General features: G+C 49.8%; 1 protein-coding gene across 2 annotated transcripts in view; it reads right to left on the minus strand.

Annotated features, from left to right (window-relative positions):
* Nucleotides 1–2353: 2353 nt before the first annotated feature.
* Nucleotides 2354–23153, minus strand: part of MAML1 (mastermind like transcriptional coactivator 1) — a 44702-nt gene continuing 23902 nt past the window's right edge. Inside the window, exons 1-5 of one of the 2 annotated variants that reach the window (XM_045825828.1) lie at nucleotides 15700–15875; nucleotides 11446–12867; nucleotides 9080–9319; nucleotides 7589–7685; nucleotides 2354–5783 (exon numbers count right to left, since the gene is read on the minus strand). In XM_045825828.1, the coding sequence (XP_045681784.1) occupies nucleotides 4804–5783; nucleotides 7589–7685; nucleotides 9080–9319; nucleotides 11446–12747 (2619 nt within the window). In that variant the 5' untranslated portion in view covers nucleotides 12748–12867; nucleotides 15700–15875 and the 3' untranslated portion in view covers nucleotides 2354–4803. Of the gene's footprint in view, nucleotides 5784–7588; nucleotides 7686–9079; nucleotides 9320–11445; nucleotides 12868–15699; nucleotides 15876–23153 lie in introns of those variants that run through there. The other variant, XM_045825821.1, reaches the window with a different exon arrangement.

Consider the following 23153-nt stretch of genomic DNA (forward strand, 5'->3'; position numbering starts at 1 on the left):
AGATTTTTTTGTCTTGGGCACCTGTTATGTTGTAAAGGGTGGAGCCTTAGGTATCTGCCAGGGCGGGGCAACCCACATGGCTGCATTGTGGTACTCTATGTGGGGGAGGGTCCGAGAGGGAACAGTGCTGCTTGCTCAGCTCTTGCAGGGCTTTCAGGTACCTCCTCCACTACCCACAGACAAATTAGGCCCTCCTGGTGCTAACTCCTGGGTGGGTGAGCTTGTGTATGTTCCAGAACCTTGGGGGTCCCTTGAATGGACTCTCTTGTGAGGCTGGGAGCTTCTCCCGCTGCTGCCTCAACCCCCACAGTTGTTTTCACTCAGAGTTTTTTGAGGCTTTTTTCCCCCACACTGGAACCTTGGGTTGCATAGTCTGGCTCGCCTGCTGTTCCTCCTGGCTTTTCACATGTGAATGTGGGACACCCCAGACTGCCAGCTGCCACCTCACTCAGCCTGGTCTGCCGCCTTGTCACGTGTCCTCTGCACCCGGCTGCCCATATCCACCCCTCCTACCAGCCTAGACAAATGTTTCTTCTTTAAATCCTTGGTTGTCAGGTTTCCATACAGTTCAATTTTCTGGCAGTTCGGGCTGTTTTTTTTTTTTTTTAATTGGTTGTCCTCCTTTTGGTTGTGCAAGGAAGTAAAGCGTATTTACCTACACCTCTATCTTGGCTGGAAGTCACATTTCAATGGCGTGAACATTTTATGGCATGTGATACCTTTCACAAAATTCCTTCTCACAAAAAGTTGTATCACAGCCTGCCTCACCACACTGCAGCCAGCAACTAAGTATTCTTCACCTGCTAACCTGCCAAGCAGAGTAATCTCACTTTTGTTCCGATTTGTACTTCCTTGGTCACTGGTGAGGGTGACCTTCCAAGACACAATATTAAAATCAGGTCAATTAAAAATTGTACAATGGTCCTGGATGGTGTGACTCAGTGGATTGCGTGCCAGCCTACGAATCAAAAGGTCACTGGTTTAATTCCTGGTCAGGGCACATGCCTGTGTTGCAGGCCAGGTCCCCAGTTGGGGGCACATGAGAGGCAATCACACATTGATGTCTCGCTCCCTTTCTTTCCCACTCTCTGAATATAAATAAAAAATAAATAAAAATCTTTAGAAAATATACAATGGCCTCTAAGTTTTCAAGTGAAAGGAAGTCTCTTACTTGAAATGAAAAGCTAAAAATAATGAAGCTGCGTGAGGAAGGCTGAAGATTGTGGACCAAAAGCTGAGACAGGCTGAACTCTAGGCCTCTTGTGCCAGCCAGCCAGCCAGGCTGTGAATGCCAAGGGGAAGCACTATAAGGAAACTTAAAGTGCTACTCCAGTGACCACAGAGAATGAGAAAGTGAAACCCCTCACTGTTCATCCGGAGAAACTTTTAGTCATCTTCAAATTGTATTTACTGATTTTACAGAGAGGAAGGGGGAGAGGGGGAAAGGGAGAAACACTGATTGTCGTCTGACACATCTATGCATTCACTGGTTGACTCCTGTATGTGCCCTGACTGGGGAGGGAACCTGAAACCTTGGCGTATCAGGAAGATACTCCAACCAACGGAGCTACCCAGCCAGGGCAGTTTTAGGGCTCTTGATAGAAGCTCAAACCAGCCACAACGTCCCCCTAAGCCCAAGCCTAAGCCAGAGAAAAGCCCCAACCCTTCAGTTCTGTGAAGACTGAGGGGAGGACACTGAAGGAGGGTTGGAAACAGCAGGGTTTGAGAGGATAGCTCCAATGTTGAAGAAAGTTCTGCTCTGAGTAAGTTGCTCTCAAACAACATCACACACTACAGAGGCATCACTCACGAGAGGAAGAGGCACTCAGCGCAGCAAACTTCACTGTTATCTCATTTTAAGGACTTGCCACCCCGATCCATCAGCATCGAGGCAAAACCACCACCAGCAAAAACATGCCGAAGCTCAGATGAGTAGCATTTTTTAGCAATCTGGTATTTAAAATTTTTTGTGCATTATTTTTAAATTGAAGTATGTACATAGCGTTAGACACAATGTGTCTGCACACTTAGTAAGATGACAGTGTAAATATAACTTTTATATACACTGGGAGACCGAATGTGACTCGCTCCACGAAGACATTTCGCTGTGACATGTGCCGTCTAGAAAGCCTGACTGTAAGACATGTGACTTCTCTGGTTCAGCTTCCCTCACATTAGACCTGGAGACACGGACAAGCCCCAGAGAGGGAGCCTGATGGCCCTGAGTGGGATCAGCTCCAGTCTCCTGTCACCCCCAGTGACAAATCTCAGAGGAAAATCAACAACCAAACCAAGCAGCCATGGCCCACCTCCCACCCTGCAGCTTGGCCTTGTCAAGTCAATCCATGGGCAGTTTCTCTACTAGCAAAATATTTTTATTGCTTTATAATGGTAAAACAGGAAAGTCAGGGTTTCTTTTTGGTGTATACCAGAGTTAAGGGAAGTAGAAGAATAAGGGGATTAATAGGATTTTTATGTACTTTGATGACAATAAAAAGTTAACAAGACCGTTTGCCATAAAACTTATCATAGCTCCCCAAAACACATATATAAAGGATCAGTTTTAAAATCTATAAAAGTAAAAAATATACAGTCAGAAGCTCTATCGCTTATTCCATCTTTAATATAAAATTGTAAACATTTATTTACACAAAGCAAATGTGTATAACAAAAGTCCCAGCACCCTTTTTGAGTCATGGCTCCTGGCAAATGGGGGGGAGGGTTTACACTGAAGTGGTATCCCTTCCTCCCTGACTACCCAAACACCAGGTTCATAAATAAAGCCACGGGTGGCTCCCTGGGGGGCCCGAGCATCACATTTTATTGCTCTGACACTGCAGCAGGCAAGGAGCCTGCTGTTTGTCTAGGTGGCCCAGGACTAGGGGGACTAAGGCTGGGGCAGCCTCCCTAGGAGAGGGAGAGTGCCCTGGGGACAGAGGTGAGTGACAGCCAGAGAGAGACCAGAGAGGAGCAAGGGCCCATCACTAGCGGTCTGCCCACCCTTTTTTGGTAGAAAACCTACTTGAAGTCACCCTCCTCCCCTCTACACCGGGGACTGCACTCAAGAGGGTGGTGTCACGGGCTCTATGATTCACTCCCTTTTGGAGAGTGAAGTCTAGCACCCGGAAAAGGCAGGGAAGGTGGGTCAGGGGAAATGGCTCTAAGAGAAGGGTGAGGGCTGAGCCCCCACGAAGGCACTGCAGGTGCAGAGCATCACCAATGGGTGTCCAGCCCCCCGTCCCTGCACCCAGGCTGCTCTTGGGAACCTTCTCGGCTCAGTTCTTTCCATAGGACACTCTGTGAATGACTATGGCAGTCTCCCCTGAGACCACGCTTGTCAGCGGCCCTTTCTCCTCTGCTCAGTGGGAGAGGGGCTCACCCTGTCCTCCAGTCCGCTTTCCTTTACACCGAATGCTTGCTCCATCTTCCTCCTGCACAAACAGCCCACAGGCAATACTTTGCTTTGTGGACTCCTAGCTTAGTCAAGTCCATTAATTCATAGACCTTAAAAGTCAAATCCACTTAGATCTTTAAAAAGGATGTATTAGTGTTATAAAGCAACTCTCTTTAAAAAGTGCAAGTCATCTGACGTGGGAGTGACAAGAGTAAAACAAAGCAGAACTCCTCCCTCTGCCTGGCGCTGGGTGGGGCTCCCTACCAAACCAGCCCACAACTCCTTCTTCCCCTTAGCTTTCCTTTCAGGGAGGGGTGCCTTCCTCTCCACAATGCGAGGTCTCCCTAAGGAACTGTAATGATTCTTTTCCCCGCCAATCTAGTAAATCATTGTCTCAAAAAGGTTTTCCAGTTGAGCTGCAGAGAGAAAAATGGGGAGGCAGAAAAAAGGGCAACAGAAGGGAAGATGGGGTGAAGGAAAGACCTCTGTGCACGACTGACCGACGCCCGCTTTCTAATGCATTAAATACATGCTGTCCGAACACCCAGCTGCAGATGGTGGGGACTTACACCAAAAGGGGAACCGGGAATCCCAAATACTCCATTTCAGCATTTAGCGTGGGGGCGACCTGGGGTCCTGCTACCAGTGTGGAAGGAGGGACCCCTCCACCAGGGTCCTCAGAAATGCCCACCGAAAGAGCAGCATTCTGGAGGGAGAGCTTGCCGGGCAGACCGCACCTGTCACCAACCAGCGCTGCTGCCTCATGGCATCCTGTGCCTTTCTCGCACCTGCATCAGCCACAGCCTGTACTGATGGAAAGGCTTTTCCCGTGATGCTCCCTTTCTCCCGAAGGCAGACAGAGTCCGAGCACAAAAGGCCATTAAAGGAAGCCCTAGGTTTCCAATGCCACAGAAATAGCTTAAACCACCACCTATCCTGCTTTAAAACCTTTAAAAATTTTAATCTTTTCTATGCTACAAATTGCAAATAGTTCTGCTATATGGAGCCTCAACAAATGCTTCCCCCCAACAATGAGGCGAGTGGAGAAATCTTGGATTAAGCCAACAAGATGGCACTGGTTTTTAAAAGACTGACATTGTGGGGTTTCACTGTTTTATCTGTTGGCTTTTGGTCATTTGGACAGAAAACCACCTGTGGAACCCTGTCCTGCTGTCCTGATACCAGGTGATGATGCCAGCAGATGGTCTGGGGCCAGCGGGACAGACCACTACACTGGGGTGGAGCAGGGCGCTCCCCAGATTCTGGCCAGGTGGGACCTCAGCCCCGGGCTCTGCTCTACCCACCCAGAACCTGGGCTGTGGGCTTTTGGTCCAAATAGTTGCTCATCATTGAATATGAGAACAAAAATACAAGATGTAAGAACACTGATAACACCATGAATCCTGCCATTACTGAGGCCCCAGAAGGTCATCCAGATCGTTCATCCACTCTTCTGAAGTCCTGTTCTTCAGCAAGGAGTCAATCAAGTCGGCATCCCCCGCCATGCTGGCCAGACCACTGCCCCCCGGCTGCCCACTGTAGGCAAAGGGGAGCTCCTGGCCCGAAGTCCGCACAGGGTAGGCTTGGGAACAGTGCATCCCTGCCCGGCCGCCCATAGGTGGGGCAGGGCTCTGGCTGAAGGCCCCCAGCTCAGGCCCACCAGGGCTCAGGCCCGGCAAGCCCTGTTGCGGGGCTGCCTGGGGAGGTGCCGGGGCAGGGGCGCTGGTCCTCTGCTGTGCACTCACGGGAGGCAACATGGGCCCAGCGGAAGCTGCCGAGCTCATAGGAGCCATGGGCCTACTGGGCACCGCCTGGGGGAACCGCGGGCTGGACACCTGCAGGCGGGCCTGCTGCATGTGGAAGCTGGATGCTGCAGTGAAGGGGCTGACGGTGGTGCTGCCTGGGGCCGGGCTGCTCAGGGTCGGCACTCCATGGTGTTGCCAGGACGGATTCTGGCCTCCCATGGCTGCTGACACCCTTGGGACCTGTGGCTTAGTTAAACCAGAGTTCAGGGTCCCCTTATTGTGCTGTTGAGAGAGGCCAGAGCTCCCCAGAGAGTTCTGTCCATAGGCAGCTGAGACTGAGGTGTTCTGGCCCATGCTGGCCTGCCGAGGAATGTGGGCATGTCCGTTGGTGGCCTGTGATGGGGGCTGGGTGACTATCTGGGTGATGCTGGCAGCCATACCATAGAGGCTGCCCTGCGGCATGCTCTGGGAGCCAGTGAACTGAACCACAGTGCGGTCCTGCTGGCCCGAGTTTGAGGAGAGAGAGGAAACGGAAGTGTGCACAGGGCCCATTGGCATCAGGTTCCCAGTCTGAGGGAATCCTCGAGGACAGCTGGAGTTAGACGGACCCAAGGTGTTCATTCCAGGCACAGCAGTGGAAGACCCTGGAAGACAGAGAAGATTCTGTCAGTCAAGGTGGCGTTTCTTGGCCACCACTGTGGAGACGCCTCCCAGAGTCAAAGTGCTGCTGCCATCCTATGGGCATGAACAGCAGAATGAGAACTCCAGGCACCTCACAACCAGTGAGACCTCAAAGAAGAGAGTCCTGGGGCCCTGGAGCACCTGAGGTTAAGATAAAGGCAGAGGGATGGGCAAGCCCGAGGGGAGGGCAGCCAGTGGCCTTGGCTTGTTCTTCTGAGGCCCACCTATCTCTGCCCTGTGCAGGCCTAACTCGGGGCCCTGGGCTCCTTGGAGCCCACTTAGGGCACGCCGCTGGGAGGCACCGCTGCCATGTGCTGCAGCAGCATTCAGCACAGGCTGGGCAGCAGACTGTGGGAGCACAGGGGACGAAGGCTCGGGGCCTGGGGGTGCTCAGCAGGCTTCAGAAAAAGATGACAAACCCACTGGGATTTGAAAGGGTAGGAGCCGAGTGATTTGACAGCTTGGAGAGACAGGACTCCGGATTGAGAGAAGGGTGTGTGCGAAGTCATAAAAGGTGGTCTGTGCGGGGAGCTTTGTGGCTGGGTGTGGGGAAAGTGCCAGCTGGTTCGAGACAGCAGTGAAGAGCTGCCCCTGCCTGGTCAGAGGGGAAACTGCACTGTGGCCGTGGCTCCAGGCCTCTGGGTGAGCGCTGCTCACACTGCGCAGATGAGACCCTCAGAAAAGAGCAGCCCCAACTGCACCCTGCAGGCACTGGCAAGCACCTGCTCTGTGGCGGGTGCTGTGCTAGGAAGACACTGAGGAATCGGACCGAGAGACACAGTGCTCTGGGGCTCTGCCTTAAGTGATGGCTACGGGGCAAAAGCAACGACTGAGGCAAATTTTTGTGGGCAGGCCAGCCATTGTCCAGGGGCTGGCCTTCGCTGTGCACTTTGCTCCTCCCCTCATGCGTCCCACTGGCATTTATCTAATGACTGGGCAGAGGAAAGGAAAGAGCCCCTCTCACTCCCACCGAGAGCCCAGAGCAACGACAGATGGCACGAAAGCAGCAAAATGGCTGAGACCCAGGCTTCTGAGATGCCCGCTGACTTTGGCTCCTCGGTCCTGGTCAGCATGCATATGGAACTCCACTCGGTCTCTTCCAGAATGCACAGCTGTGGTGAGTTCCTCTGGGACACTTTACACTGAGAGTCACTGACCAAGGAAAGGACAGGTTCCGAAGACACTCCAAGAAGAACAGACCACATTTCCTTGCACCTGCCAGTTGGCAGGCATCTCTCAGTATTTCTGGAGTGACAGCCAAAGGAACGGCAGCCAGACTCCCTCCTGTGTCTGACACATGACATCTGGGACCCCTCAGAGTGCCTCCTGCCCCTTCCTGGCCAACTGTCCATGGCTGGGGCAGCCACCTGTGACACTTGAAAGTGAGCAGACAGGAAGAAAAACAATGAAGCAAAGGCCACACAAGTGCATTAAGTTTCTCCTTATCTGGAAACTGGGAGAGGTCATTTTGCTGAAGCAAAGAATATTCTCAAGAATTACAGAAGCCATTTCCTGCTGATAAGATTGTATAGCCAGGGACCTGGCCAAGGTACTCAGCCAAAGCAGTCTGCCTCTACGACCCTCTTCTCCTGGCTCAGTGGGTGACTTGGATGCAGCCCCTCAGGCAGAGTGAGGTTTCTACGAGGAAGTAAAGCCCTGGAGTGCCAGACCAAGGCCACACAGACACTCAGCACGTGCAGAGCAGCCTGCCTGCTCTGTACAAGGCCCGCCGTCCCCTGCCCCGGCCACCACAGCAGACGTCCCTCACCTGGGAACTGTCCGACTTGCGGTGGGAAGGTGCTCTGTGTCGGGTCTTGGTACTGGGGTGGTGGGCGGGTCAGATGGCGCTGAAACTGCTGCTTCTCCTAAAAATGTCAAGAACAGAGCAAAAAAGACCCACATAAAACAAACAAAAAAGACCCACATAAAACAAACAAACAATGTTGAAGTTGAGGAAAGAACACTGTCCAAGCTTGTCACTCACAAATGGACTCCTGTAGACATAATGCTCATAGTCTCTTTGGGGGGATTTTTAATAAACACTATAAAGCAGAAGGATGAGTCAGAGCTAAGCAGCAATAATTTAAAAAAAAAGTGGTATATCAGTTTTTAAAAATAGAGGGCAGATCAGGAAGGTGCAAACCAAAGTCACAACAATGTACCATGTCAAATGCACTACAACGGGTAGAAAAAAGAAGACAGATGTGGCAAAGATGCAGAGAAACCGAGACCTTCATGCACCACTGGGGGCATGTAAAATGGTGTAGCTGTTTTGTAAAACAGTCTGGCAGTTCTTCATAAGGTTAAACGTAGGAATTAGCATTTCACCCAGCAATTCCACCCCTAGATATACTTTCAGAGAATTAAAAAGCTATGTCCACAAAAAGTTAAGTAAACAGCCTATCTATCAAGAGATAAACAATTAAAATATGACATATTCATATGACAGAATATTACTCAGCCATAAAAAGGGGGGAAATACTAATACACACTACAGCATGGTTGAACCTTTGATCCACTCTCATGAAACGTGCACAAAATGTGGATGGGTGGGTGCCTAGGCCTGGGAAGACGAGGTGAATAGCTTTCCCTGGGTATACAGCTCCTTTTTAGGTGTCACTTTAAATCGGTGAAACAACTCAAATGTCCTGTGTATGGCTGCTATTTAAAAAACAGCAGAACTGAGGCAGTAATGTGGGTTTTAACATCATCCTCAATCGACCTGAACTGCTGGATGGCTAGTTCTTCTCTTATGTCCTAGGGATGTAATTTAAAACCTGAGAACTCTTATAAACTTGACACCTGCACACTATACCTGGTGACCAAGTGAGTGAACAGCAGCACCTGGTGGGGCCTGTCAGCCCTGACTCTACAAACTGCAGGCCCCTGGCAGGTCTGGGCCCCCAGCCCCAGAGCTGGCCTGTCACAAACTCTACATCTACAGCCAGCCACATTGGGCCCCATATGCACTGACAGACTGGGGGCTTGGACATGGAGAAATGTCCCTAACACGTATGGTTTCAGCCACAGATTCTGCCTTCATTAACCCCCACTAAGTGACATAAAGCTGCTTCTGACACAGGCCACCACTGTGAGAAATGCCACATTCCCAGAAAAGGACTTAAAATGGCAGAATGCTCTAATACCCACAAACATGCAATGAGCGCACAATCTCCTCGTGCCCTGTGGAGCATGTGCCCTGCAGTGACCTGGAGGCACATGGCGGGGGTGGGGGTTGTGCTCCCGCCTTTCTCTTTACCTGCTCTGCCAGAAGGTGCTGCTGCCTTTGCAAGAACTGCTGTTGCTGCAAATGCTTCTGTTGCTGCTCCCTCTGTTTCTGCTGATCTAAAAGCAACTGGTGCTGTTTCATGACAGCCACCTGCTGCTGGCCGCTGAGATAGGAGGCGCTGCTGTGAGTGCTGGCCACGGACGCATTGGGCGGCTGGGTCCCCACGCTGGATGCCTGGGCTGGCACAGGGATGTTGGGAGGGTTCTGCTCCTGTCAACACAGATAAGGGGTCTGGAGTCATGTGGGACAAGGAGAAGTCTGCAAGCCCTGACCAGAGCACATGAGCGCCACCTAGTGAGAGCCTGGCTCCCTGCAGAGGACTCCAGTGAGCCGCCCACCAGGGCCAGGCGGACACCCAGGGAGTGAGTGCTTCCACGTCCAGGTGCAGCAATGCGCAGTCACAAGCAACATGCTAGCTTTGCTTCCTGTGACTTGCCAGTGGCAACGGTGTGATTTTACATTTAAGTTCACATATTTGCACCCAACAGCTTCTGTAGTCAACTGGAGCTTATATACCCTCGCTCACTGGAATGCATGAGTGCAGGAGAGCCCCAAGGAGCACTTGGGGGGCTCTGGGTGATGGAGACTCGCCACATTTGAGTGTGCAAACCTTGGGTCCCTGGTGGTGGGCCTGTCCCTGAACCTCCTGCGATCGCTGTGTTTGCCCACTTATGTGCAGCATTTTCCTGGGAGAGACTGCTTGGCTTCTGTCAGATGCTCATGCCCATACTTTCTAGTAACACATGGACCAAAGTGAGAGTCATGTCAAAGGTCACCACGGTGTTATGCCAACATCATTACTTACATTTAAAGAAAAAGTGGAAAAATTTAACTCAAAACAGGAAAAAGGCAAAAAGCAATGATCATTTAAATAAGTTCAACTGCTTTAGCTCCTTTCTAGTCCTTATTCACTTGTGTATTTAGTCTTTACAAGAGCCTAATCTCAGAGCAGGCAGATTCTGACGTAATTCCTCACCCTGATCAGCAGCAGCTCATGGGCTACAGAGCGCTCTGTGAGGTGCAAAGTGCTAGTGCTACTAAGATAGCAGTCGTCACTGGGCTGCTCTTAAGGTGGCTATTAGTGGCCATGCAGCAGTTTAAGGGTTGATGTAAGCAAAAGTCTCAACACTGACACATGCAGGCTTGTTCTTGTTGCAAAATGCTTAAACTGCTTCCAGTTTGGGGCTATTAGCTACAACTATTAATGAATATCTTGTATATAACTTTCTCTTTGGGGGGCAGTATTTCTTGCAGGGGTATAATGTGTCAATGCTTATGAATATTTTTACGGCTTACAAAAAACACATAATGCCAAAATTACTTTCCAAAAGCACTGTGCCCATTTATACACCCTTATCACTATAAGTGTGTTAACTTCTTCATGCTATTACCAGCTATAAATATACAAAGGTATTCACTGAAGGCTTACTCTTCCTAGTGAAGAGCAGGAGGCAAGTTTCAGGGGATCAAAAAAGAAAAAAGTCCAGGACACACCATGGAGGGAGCAAAGCAAGTGTGCTGCACCCCTTCTCTGAGGAAGACATTCTCCTGCTGCTCAAGGCCCACCCATCAGAGGTCACCCAGGGAGGAGGCATCTTAGAACACAGCTGAGCAAAGCAGCAGTGAAAATCACGACGGTGACAGCACCGGCCCCTGACCGTGGGCCGCCCTGCAGAGCCATGTGATTCTGCCAGGCCTGTTCATAACCACTGAAGACCCACGGTGCTCAGACGTGTTGGAAGCAGCATTCACCTAATAGATTACAAGCTTACCAAAGCTTACTAAAACTTAAGGGATATTTTTTAATGATTTTTGAGAGGAAGGGGGGAGGGTGGTGAAGAAAAAGACACTGATTTGTTGCTCCATTTGCTTGTGCATTCACTGGTTGATTCTTCTATGTGCCCTGACCAAAGATGAAACGTGCCAACTTGGCGTATTGGAACGATGCTTTAATCAACCGAGCTACCTGGCCAGGGCCTAAAACTTAAGGTATTTTGAGCATAGAGATCTGAAAGGTGGTTAAAAAAGAAAAGCAAAACTTTGAAGACGCATAGTAAATCTGATGTTTACCTGCAAAATCCAGCCACAAATTACTTAAGTTGTGTGGCATGAACGAGATACAAGTACAGGTGAATCCTCATAAGTGTGGATAGTTAAAATCAAAGGAATTTTACCCTATTTTTGTCTAAGACTCAACCCAGATTTGCTTGATCAATTTTCTCTCCCAAGGAAACAAAGAACAATCACAGCTCCCTCCCTCCTTCCCTTTGTTTCCCAACCATGTGGGATCCAGTAACCACAGGGATGCAGAGTAAGAGCGCAGAGCCCAAGCTCACCTGGCTAGGTGGAACCAGCGACGGGAAGGGCATATTTCCTGGCTTTGGTTTCATCAGAAACAAGGAATTCTGCTCGTTGCTCATGTGAGGCAGCTGCTGAGGAAGGTAGGTCATCAGGGCTGTCTTGCCCGGGCCAGCCCCAGGGCCGCCTTGCCCGCAGTCTGCTTTGTAATGAGAAAGGGGCTTGGTGTTGCCATAGTCCAGCACAGACCCTTGGTTAGTCACAGTGCTCTGGCTCAAGTTGCCTGGCGGCGCCTGGTGACTCAGCAGGTTTACATGGCTGGGCTGGAGGTAGGGGCCTCCAGGATGAGGGGAGCTCTTATTCACACTGGGCATCATGAGCAGTTTGGAGTTGGTGAAGTCTTGCTTGTAGCCAGGAGGGCTAGCAGGCTTCTCCATGGTATAGGGAACATTTAAGGGGCTGTGGGATGGGCCTGTCTGTTGCCAGGTAGACATCTGGCCTGGAGCTGGTGCTTGAGCAGCCTGCTGTGAATTCTGGAGCATCTGCTGGTGCTTCTGCTTGGCAGCAATCTGCTGGAGCTGGTGGGCAGAGGACAGCTTTGAGGCCCCTCCCGGGACCTGGCTTGGCAACACCACACTGGAAATGGCTCTTTGTGCATTCTGGGCCTGGGCAGATGTTGGCATCAGGTTGGGACTGGGACTGTCTGCCCCGGGCCGACCAGAGGTATGGAACAGAGGCTGAGAGCCCCCAAGGCTGGGTGAATCTGTGCTCACAGGCCCGGATGAAGGCCCCATTCTGTAGGATGGAGGTCCTACAGAATCAGCCCTTACTTGCGGAGAGCTTGACTGTTCTTGTTCCAAGGCTGCTGGAGAGAATTCTGTTTTAATGTTGATGTCCTGTGCCAAGGGAGGCTGTGTGGCAGAACCGGAAGACTCTGGGTCCTTCTTCTCTTCGAAGTCCTCAGTAAACAGATCCTTCATGTCTTCGTCAGGCACTGACCTGTTCAGCTCCTCAATGAGCTCCTTCCACTCCTGCTCATTAAGATTGAGGTCAGGCATGAGGTTGCTTTGGGATATGGAGCCGCCGGCCCCTGCGATCATGCAAGGCAGGTCATCGACAGGCTCCTGCTTCAGCTCTTTACTCAGGCTCAGAGGAAATGATTCGCTGGGGTTGCTGCCTCCATTCAGGTGGAGGCTTGAGTCTGCCAGACATTTCTTGTCCATGGAGTCCAGCCCCAGGGTGTGCTTCCCACTGGCTTGCAGGGCCTCTGCACCAGGCTCCTCAGGCTGACTGAGTGGGGAGGCTGGAGGCAGGCCGTTGGAAGACACACCTACGCCCATGGGGACCTCCCGGCGGGTCTTCTTATGCCCAGAAAAGAGGTCTCCATAGCCATTCTGCTGGTCACCATTCTGTGGGGACGTGGTGCTATCAAGACTCCTCTTCACGGTCTCATGGAGATGCTGAAAAACACGGAGAAGAGTGACTTGTGTGCACAGCACCTTATAAGAGGCCCCTCGGCTTCTCATGGTGACTTAAACCAGGGACCTGCAACCCTGCAGTGCTCTCCCAATGATTCTGCCTCCTCGGCCCCCACTCCCCGCTCTGGGGACACTCCCATTCCCCCCTGCCCCCTGACCCTGTGGCCTTGCCCGAGTCAGGACCATGGACTCAGCTGTGGGAAAGCAACCCAGTCACAGTGGGCAGGTCAGTTCTGCACTTCTGCAGGATGAAAGCCTGCTCTGTCATTCAGTGTAAGGGTGTGCCTAAGAGTGGAGCCAAGGAGAAAGAGGCAGAGTACACACACACATTCTGAGGCATCATGTGAGTCCTGGATCTAGTTGTACCTGAGACCAGCTACTTCCCTGCCCCCACCTACCTTTTTAACCTTCTTGTGTTTCAGCCAGTTTAACTAGGATTGCTGCTGCTTTCAGCTGAAGGAGCCCTGGCAATACAGGTTCTTTCTCAGCCTTGGGGGGGGGTTGGCTAGGAGGGAGTAGTCACCAGCACCAGGCTCCATCTCGTTGCCTCACCCCTTCTCTCCTGCTTTTGTCCCACTCTCCTGCCAACTGTGAGCATTTTCTAATCACCTGCACATTGTCACCAACTTTCCCAAACCCCTCTTCTGACCCATATATCGGACCACACAGTGAGATCTGTCTGCACCGATACTCTTGCTTTGCTTCCCCTTGTCCTCAACCAGATCTGTTCTACAGTCCTTATACAAAGAGTCTGCTCTGTGCCAGGGACAAGTGCTGGGGAATATTAAGACAAATAGGGTGCTCCCCTCTCTTCCTGGGCTCCCAGTTTCCAAGGATATGTGACACACAGGGACACGGCTACAGAATAAGACAAATGGCTTATGCAAGCAGCAGAGCAGTAAGCATCCTGAGAATGCAGGGGCAGGAGTTTCAGGAAGTGGGGTGAGGAGGTGAGGATGAGAGAAGGTAATGTCTTCCTACTGTCTCCCCAGCCTCGTTTTCAGCCATCAGGACAGGAGTCCTCCACTAACAGAGGTGCCCACACTCAGCTTCTGACCCTGGCTGCTCCTTTCCCATGTTTACTCTTGTTATGTGTGGGCAGTTAGACAGGCGTGACGGAGCAAGGATGATGGGCCAGGTGCAGAAGTCACCAAGGTGGGAAACCCGGGTACCTAGCAGCAGGCAGAACTGGAAAACCCAGGACCTGGCCCCTAGGGTGACCTTTCCCCCTGGCATGCCCCTGGTCATGCTGGCAGTAAGACACCCTCAGTGGAGGAACAAGGAACGGATGAGTGGCCTTGTGTGACTTCTGCCCGGGCCCTGGCATGACCACTCCCTGAAGCACTAACCCCTAGGGATAACTCCTAAGCCTCAGCTGTGTTGCAGCTCTTGGCTGAAACCAGACACAATGAGGCCATGGCAGACCTCAGGACCAGCTACACTAACCCAGGACCCCCTTCCCGGCACCAACCCGTCAGTGGAGACCACGACCCTGAAAGGACACACCTGGACACTGATGACTCTTCTATTGACAACCTCACCTGGGACCTCCCCCCAAATCTCCACTCTTAAAAGCTCTCAGGATGAAGGAGGACACAGTATTTCTTTAAATCAGTATCTGGGAACCTAAATTAGCTCAGAAAAACTTGGGAATGTTTTGATCAATGAAACTGTAGGGAAGAGGTATAAGAAAAACACAATCCTAGGACCCAACTCAAGAACATTCTTTTTACTTTGCTTTCTTTGTAGGCTCCTCTGCTCCCTGCTGCCACCTGGGGGTGAGAGGGGGAAAGAAACCGTGCTCCTAAAATGGGCCCTTTATAGAAAACACAGGGAACTCATATCCACGTAATCTGCCAGAAGGAAATCAAAATGAGTTGCTAGTTTTTCTTGGATTTTTATTCTTTCTATTATACTTTTTGGAAAATCACTTGTTGTCAGGTGTCAGGTCTGGGCTGACTGTAAACTTGCTTAGGTGTCCACTTTCCTGTGGAGGAAGGAGGACATCTAGAAGGTCAAAGGACTTGATGAGTCAGCTGATCGTCCCAGGTTAGAAACAGAATCCTTCTTTGCCCTAATACTTGTAAAAGCTACCACTCCCCTTTTCAATGTCCACATGCAAACAGATGCAGACAAGTTCCAAAGTACAACTTACTTTTGTAATACCAGTTGTGCAGCCAAAGGAAACATCAAACAGGAATGACCTGGGGGTGGGGGGAGTGTGTGATATGGTGGTTGTGGCAGATTTTTAAACCCTGGGAATCTATAGGAGCGCCTGCTATGTGCAGCACTGTCAAAAGAAGCGCTGTGAGTGAATCAGAGCCTAATCTCCAGGAATTCACAAAGAGATGGGAAAATGGCCTGAACAGGTAACATAAAAACAAACACAAGCTGCCCTGTATAAATGCACAAGCTTGCTGTCAGCATAATGTACCTCTGGGCACTCAGCTCAGAGGTTTCTGTCTTAACTGCCAAGTGGTCTCTCAGTGCACAAGGTTCTAGGAGGGTCAAGTTCTGGGATCACAAGACCTGGTGCTTGCTTCCTTCACAAAGGGGTTTTGCTAAGGAACACTGCATACATGTCTGCTGTTAGGCTGGAGGCCCCCCATGTTCACCCACTCAGTCTTACACCAATATATCCTGTAGGCCTGACTTCCACCCTAGCCTGTGCCACCCACCACCTTCTCTTCTGGAAGAGGGGGTGATCAATGGATCACCCAGGATATTGATATTGCTTCCAGTCAAGCCAGAGTTACCACACCTTCTGGACACTACAGCAGCATCCTGACACCCCGCTTGACCTGCTAGGCTTACCTGACAGGCCCTCCACGCCCTCCTCTTCTATCATCTACCACTGGACGTCCAGTATGCTTTGTGGCCAAACTCAACATGTGGCCAAATGACAACACCGATAATCTTCCACTCTGAATTAACAGAGGCAGCTGGTTAAGACAGAGGGCTCTCTCATCAATGCTCCTTGCCTGTGGTCAGCCACCTGGGACACCAGCCAGTGCTTTCCGCCCCTTCTCCCTGGGCATTCATTTCCCCTCCTCCCCTCTCTTCTATCATCCTCCTACCAGCCCAACATGTCCCCCTTCCCCCAGAACCAGCAGGTTGGTCCGTGGCTTCCACCCTCTGGAACCAACTGGATGCTGAATGTGGGAGTAAAAGAAAGCAAGGGCTTGGGAGGGTGCTTTCTCCAAGGCCAGCAATGATCTTCATGCTGATGAACGCAGTCTACATTTTCAGTCTTTCCTTCTCTCTCTGTCCATCATCTGCCACTTAACAACTCTCTGCATCTTTAAAGCCCTGTCCCCATACTTCTTTACCACATTCTCTTTCTCTTCCACTTTCCTGGTTTGGTTGCTTCTCAGTCTCCTTTGAGGTAGGTCTCCCCTTCAAATAAGGATCAGAGTCCTCTCCTTTCTTCCCTCTGCACACACTCCCGGTGATCTCATCCACTCTAACTCCTGAGCCTGAATATCACACCCAGAATAAGCCCGCTGCCCCGCCTTCCATGGGCCCTCCCAACTGTACATAGTGCTTGAGTCATGCCAGCCTGCCTTCCTTCATTCAGGTCCTCAAAGGTGCTGGGCTCATTCTGCCTCTAGGCCTTTCCACTCGCTCTTCTCTTTGCCCAGAACACTCTTCCCCTTTATCTTCCCAGGGTGGCTCAGCTCTTCAAAGTCATTCTCCCAACACCTACCTACTCCCCCACTACAGTCACTCTCTACCCTGCCATCTTGTTAATTCCCCCAGTGGAGGCACTCATTTGAATGGGCACAGCTTCCCCATTACAATGAAAAGCAGGGACCCAGTACCTAGAACAGGGCCTATCACTCCATAAATGTTTGTGACTGCACGTGCTGTCTCTAACCTATCCATGTCTAAGAGCTCCAGACTCCTGTCTGTCCAACTGCCTACCTGGCATGCTCTACAAGGGGCAGAGACACCTAAGACTGAATCTGTCTGAACCTGAGGCAGCACCCACCCCCCCTCCCCAACAGCTCTGTCAGCCTTTCCTCTGCTCCTGCCTCAGAGGATGTGAAGTCTGACCACCCAGGTACACAAACCAGAAGCCAGGGAGCCCCTCTCGCTCCTCCTGCTCTAGCCCCTGCACCCATCAGTACCCTTCTCTGACTGAGTGCACCTCCTTAGCAATTCTTGAATCCACATGCTTTTTTGCTTTTACTAGCATCAACCACCTGGCCTGAATTATTCTAACCGTGTCTAAAGCTAGCCTTGTCACAGCCCTGCCCTCATCCATGCTCTGCCCTGTGGTCAGGGTGCTCCTGCAGAAGGGCAAATGGGACCCTGTCCCTCTCTTCCTAACCACTCCTGCTGGGCACTTCGCTGCCGTCCTTCTGGCCCTGGCATGCGTGTGGCTCCCCACCAACTCTTCACCACACCCAGGCTGCAAACTGCAGTGCGGCTCACTGGAACCCCTCCCACACACAGGCCTGAACACATAAAATTCTAACTCTTTAAGGCAGCACTGGTTAAGTGTGGGCCACTTCAGCTGAACACCATGCTGGCTCTTCCTTTCCCCTGAGCTCTTCTGGCCCCCTGCACACTTGGGCTCCCCAGGAACCCAGTGTCTTCAGTAACGTGGATCCACTTTCGTATAACACTCAAGGTTTCAGTGATTTGAGGAAAAATCCTGGAAGCCCAAGTCAAATAGCAACTTTGATTAAGGCACAGATTTGAGCCAAGTGTGACAGGGACAAGCCATGACTTTCCAGAGTGCCTCGCAGAATGTTTGGCACCTGAACTGCCTGCTCCCCATCATGTTTCACAACCACAGTACACCCTCACAGGCCCCAAAGGGTGGCGCCACCGCTCCTGCTCCACAGCAGACGGAAGGAAGGCGGGGACTCCATGCAGCCACCTGAGCTCTGAGCACTCAAGATGTCCTCGGAGGGACCTGCTGCTGATGCCCACAGCCTTGCCCTCCCCTGGACAGGTGGAGGTGAGGCTCCGACGAATCCCGCTTCCACCTGGGAGGCTGGAAGAGGAGTCTGGTTTGAGACACAAGCTGCAGGGAGTGAGTCAGAGTTTCAAACTCTAAGGAAAAAAGCACCTGCCCTACCCCATAAAGGTGACCTTATCAGCAAAACAGACTGTGCTCTGAGAAAACCCCCATACCAATGCCACAAATGTTTCTTTGTAAGATATTTAAAGAAAAAGGTAACTTTGCCCTCTCCAGTAAAGCTCAGTGAGCTGGGTGTCATCCCACAAACTAAAAGGTCACCGGTTCGATTCCCGGTCAGGGCACGTGCCTGGGTTGCAGGTTTGGGCGTGTGTGTGAGGCAACTGAGCTGCACATCTCAGATCAGTGTTTCCCTCCCTTTTTCTCCCTTCATCTTCCCCCCCCCCCCATAAATAAAGAAAATCTTTATTAAAAAAGAAAAGAAAGAACCTGTCACTGAACCATGTATAACCTGCTACTAATGAGTCCCAACGTTAAGAAGTTATTCACCATAACAGTCAGGCGTCTTGTGGATTTAGGAGCACAGAGGCACCTGAGAGACCCGAGATCACCATTCCCTGTCTGGGACTCTCCTCAGGGACACAGGGACACGAGAACCGCAGATTCTGAGAACTGCATTTCCTAGGAAACTGTAGCTTGGTGTCTAGACACCTTATCACCACCTTTTAAAACTTTCTGTTTTTAAAGAATTACAAGTTCATAGGAAGCTGCAAAGTGAGTACAGGAAGCTCCTGCCCCCTCACCCAGCTTCCCCAAGGGGTGCTGTGTCACACAACTGCAGCACATCCCCACCCGGGATGACCGTGTGTGTCACTGGAGCACATGACGTCACCTTTCTGGATAGAAAGCTTGTGTGTTCTACACAATGTAGTCTCTTCCTGTGAGATTATAAAGCAGAAAGGAAAAATTTACGTTTTACACTGAGAAACAAAATTGTTAAATAGATGGCTTCTCTGCTATAGAAAAACCAACTGGGAAGCCCTGTGAGGTTCAGGAGGTTGCGATACACAGGAACACAAAGGAGGCTACCAATAAACCGGCCGTGGCCTAAGACACACTCCTCCCAGGATCTGCTTTCTGGACCTGCATGACGAGATCCTGGGCCAGATGATCTAAAGCTCCACTTAGCTTTCAATGTTGTAACGCCATCCTGCTAATATTGATGCCTGCCCTACACAGGGAGATACCCTCGGCGGTTCATGCAGTACTCATTATCCAGGTCCTACTATGTGCCAGACACTGCCCAACAGAAACTGCGCACAACACAACAGCGAATTACGCTATGCATGAGGTTTTTCCTGTGCTCTAAGCTGGGCACTAGGCACTGGGGATAAAAAGATAAATAAGACAGTTCTGCTTTCAGGGGCTGGGATGTGAAGAAGAAGCTATGAAGGCAGGCCAGAATATGAATGGAAGCCAGGGATGACAGGCACAAGGGTTGGGTATTAAAGGAGCAGAGAAGTCATTTAGAAAGGGGGAGGACATTCCAGACTGAGAGGCAAAGGCAAGGACACACAAAAGAGCACCAAGTGGGAGTGGACGGAGAGAGGTAAGTGGAGAAAATGCTGAATGTTTCTGAAGAGCAAAAGGCACCACAGGGAGTGTGGACAGAGAGCAAGGATGGGAATGGGCTGTGATTTAATGGAAAATTTCAAAAAACACACAAAACAAGAGAGAACAGTATAATGAACCCTCATGACCATCATCCAATTTATTTATTTTTTAATTAAAAACATTTTTTTTAACTTACTGATTTTGGAGAGGGGGAGGAAAGACAGCGGGCAAGCAAGAGAGAGTGAGTGCACCATCACTCTGCTGTCCCACTCATTTAAAGCACCACTCACTGCTCCTTCTTGCGAGTGACCTGACCTGGGAGTGAACCTGCAACCTTGCTTTACTGAAAAGATGCTCTGACCAACTGAGCTACCTGGCCAGGGCCTGCCATTATCCAATTTAAACAACTATTAGTATTTCACCATTTTGTCTCATTTCCACCATCCTACCCCCGTCCCCAAAACTATATTATTTAAAAAACAAATCCTAGCCCTGGCCAGCACGGCTCAGTTAGTTGAAGCATATTCTCATACACCACAAGACTGTGGGTTCAATTCCTGGTCAGGGCACAAACCTAGGTTGTGGATTGGATCCCTAGTCCAAGCATGTACAGGAGGCAACCAATCAAGGTTTCTCTCACATTGATGTTTCCCTCTCTCCCCTTCTCTCTCTAAAAGCAATGAAAAAATGGCTTGGGCGAGGATATAAATACATACATACATACATACATGCATATCATTTAATCCACAAATATTTTAATAAGCAGGCAGAGAGTGGAGCAAGTGGCACTGTTCCCTCTCGGACCCCTTCCCCACATATAGTACCACAAAGCAGCTATGTGGGTTGCCCTGCCCTGGTGAACACCTAAGGCTTCCCCTCTTACTACATAAGAGATGTGCTGAGACAAAAATAAAAAATGGCCCAAATGAAAGAACAGATTAAAGCTCCAGAAAAAATACAACTAAGCAACGAAGAGATAGCCAACCTATCAGATGCACAGTTCAAAACACTGGTAATCAGGATGCTTGTAGAATTGGCTAAATATGGTTGCAAATTAGAGGAAAAAGTGAAGGCTATGAAAAGTGAAATAAAGGAAAATGTACAGGGAACCCACAGTGATGGGAAGGAAAATGGGACTCAAATCATGGTTTGGAGCACAAGGAAGAAATAAACATTCAACCAGAACAGAATGAAGAAACAAGAATTCAAAACAACGAGGAGAGGCTTAGGAACCTCCAGGACATCTTTACACATTCCAATATCCAAATAATAAGGGTGCCAGAAGGAGAAGAGGAAGAGCAAGAAATTGAAAACTTATCTGAACAAATAATGAAGGAGAACTTCCCCAATCTGGCAAAGGAAATAGACTTTCAGGAAGTCCAGGAAGCTCAGAAGAAGAAGAAGAAGTTGGACCCAAGGAGGAACACACCAAGGCACATCATCATTATATTTCCCAAGATTAAAAATGAGGAGAGAATCTTAAAAGCAGCAAGAGAGAAGGAGAGTTACCTACAAAGGAGTTTCAATTAGACTACCAACTGATTTCTGAAAAGAAAACTTGCAGGCAAGAAGGGCCTAGAAAGAAGTATTCTAAGTCATGAAAGGCAAGGACCTACATCCAAGATTGCTCTATCCAGTAAAGCTAGCATTTAGAATGGAAGGGCAGATAAAGTGCTTCCAGATAAGGTCAAGTTAAAGGAGTTCATCATCACCAAGCCCTTATTATATGAAATGTTAAAGGGACTTATCTAAGAAAAAGATTAAAAATATGAACAGTAAAATGAAAATAAACTCACAGCTATTAACAACTGAACCTAAAAAACACAAAACAAAAACAAACTAAGCAAACAACCAGAACAGGAACAGAATCACAGAAATGGAAATCACATGGAGGGTTATCAGTGGGGGAGTGGGAGAGGGAGAGAAGGGGAAAGGTACAGAGAACAAGTAGCATAAATGGTAGGTAGAAAATAGACAGGGGGAGGTTAAGAATAGTGTAGGAAATGTAGAAGCCAAAGAACTTACACATACAACCCATGGACATGAACTAAAGAGGGGACTGTAGGTGGGTAGGGATGTGCAGGGTAGAGGGGAATAAAGGGGGGGGGGATGTGACAACTGTGATGGCAGTCAACAAAATATATTAAAAAAAAGAAAAAAGCCCTGGCTGGCGTAGCTCAGTGGATTGAGCGCGGGCTGGGAACCAAAGTGTCCCAGGTTCGATTCCCAGCCAGGGTACATTCCTGGGTTGCAGGCCATAAACCCCAGCAACCGCACATCGATGTTTCTCTCTCTCTCTCTCTCTATCGCCCTCCCTTCCCTCTGTAAAAATAAATAAATAAAATATTAAAAAAAAAAAAGAAAAAAAAAAGACAACATGGGAAAGTGATGAGTTAAATGCATCAGAAGGCCCAGAATGGTAAAGGCTGAACATGTCCTTTGGGTCTGGTAACTGAAAAGGTCACTGATGTTGCCTGGAGCAGTTCCAGAAGGTTGACTAAAAACTCGACTGAGAAGTAACTAGGAGGGGAGTAAACAGCATTGATTGTTCTTTTTGAAGTTTAGTTTCAAAAAAGAGATACAGACACAGAGCAGGTAAGTGGTTGTCTAGGGCTAGGAGGGGGTGCAATGCAGGAGACGGCTAAGGGATACACGGGTTCTTTCTGGGGCGACATGAATGTTCTAAAGTAGACTATGTGATGGTCACACAACTGCGAATCAAGTAAAAATCTTCACATTGTATGCTTTGAATGGGCACATTGTACGGTATGAAAATTATATCTTAGTAAAGCTGTTAATAAAAAGTTGGGGAGAAGCTAAACCTGGGGCTCTAGTTTCATGCCTGCCCATGAGGCTGCCTGGCCTTCTGCAGGCAGATTTCAGTAGACCAAAGGGGGGATCTTCCTCAGGAGGAAGATAAGGGTCACTTTCATCTTTTCTGAAATAAAATCGGGAAAAATGGGGCCACAAATCTGAACCTACCCTCTTCACCACTGCTCCCTGGCCTCTCTGCAGTCTCTGGTTTACTATACAGAAAGTGTGCCCACGTACAAGCTGGGGAGTTCCGGAAAGGCGCCTTGCCAACCGGCCCGCCAGGCGGAGTGGCACCCTGTGGGTTTGGCCAGCTCCCCTCTTTTGGAGGTGCTGATCTGGCAGAGATGCCAGATGAGACTCTGTGCCCTACACAGAGGGGGATTTGAAATGTGTTGCCCATGGAAAGTGCGCAAATATTATGTTACCCAGGTTTGCTGGTCACCTCTACCAGTTTTTTGCCTCCAGTGTCTGGCTTTTGTAACAGGCTGAAATGGACCAAGAGAAGCCCATTACTAATCACGAAGAGAAAACTGACCACGAGGAGGAGTGCCAATGTGGGAGCACGCGCCCATGGGCAGCAAGGTGCCCTGGGTGCCCTGTGAGGAAGCCCTACCGTCGCAAGGCTCCTGAAACTTGGGCTCCTCGTGGGGTCCAAGGTGTCCACTATAAGTATAGATTTATGTACCCACAGATCTGTCCCAGGCAAACCCAAGTACAGTCTGAAGCCTGCAGATACGTGAAAACTGAGGAGTCACTTTAATCTTTTCCAAAATAAAATCAGGAAAAACATGCTACACTTGGGAAAACATACGTCGGCAATCTGAAGTGATCTTAGCCTTTTGCCAAGTGTCTTCATTTGAGAACGGGTGACGAGGATCAGGATCAAATACAACTAACTGGTCAAGTAGGT

Source organism: Phyllostomus hastatus, unplaced genomic scaffold (genome assembly GCF_019186645.2).
Source record: "Phyllostomus hastatus isolate PE091 unplaced genomic scaffold, TTU_PhHast_1.1 phas_contig_150, whole genome shotgun sequence".
Taxonomy (NCBI): domain Eukaryota; kingdom Metazoa; phylum Chordata; class Mammalia; order Chiroptera; family Phyllostomidae; genus Phyllostomus; species Phyllostomus hastatus.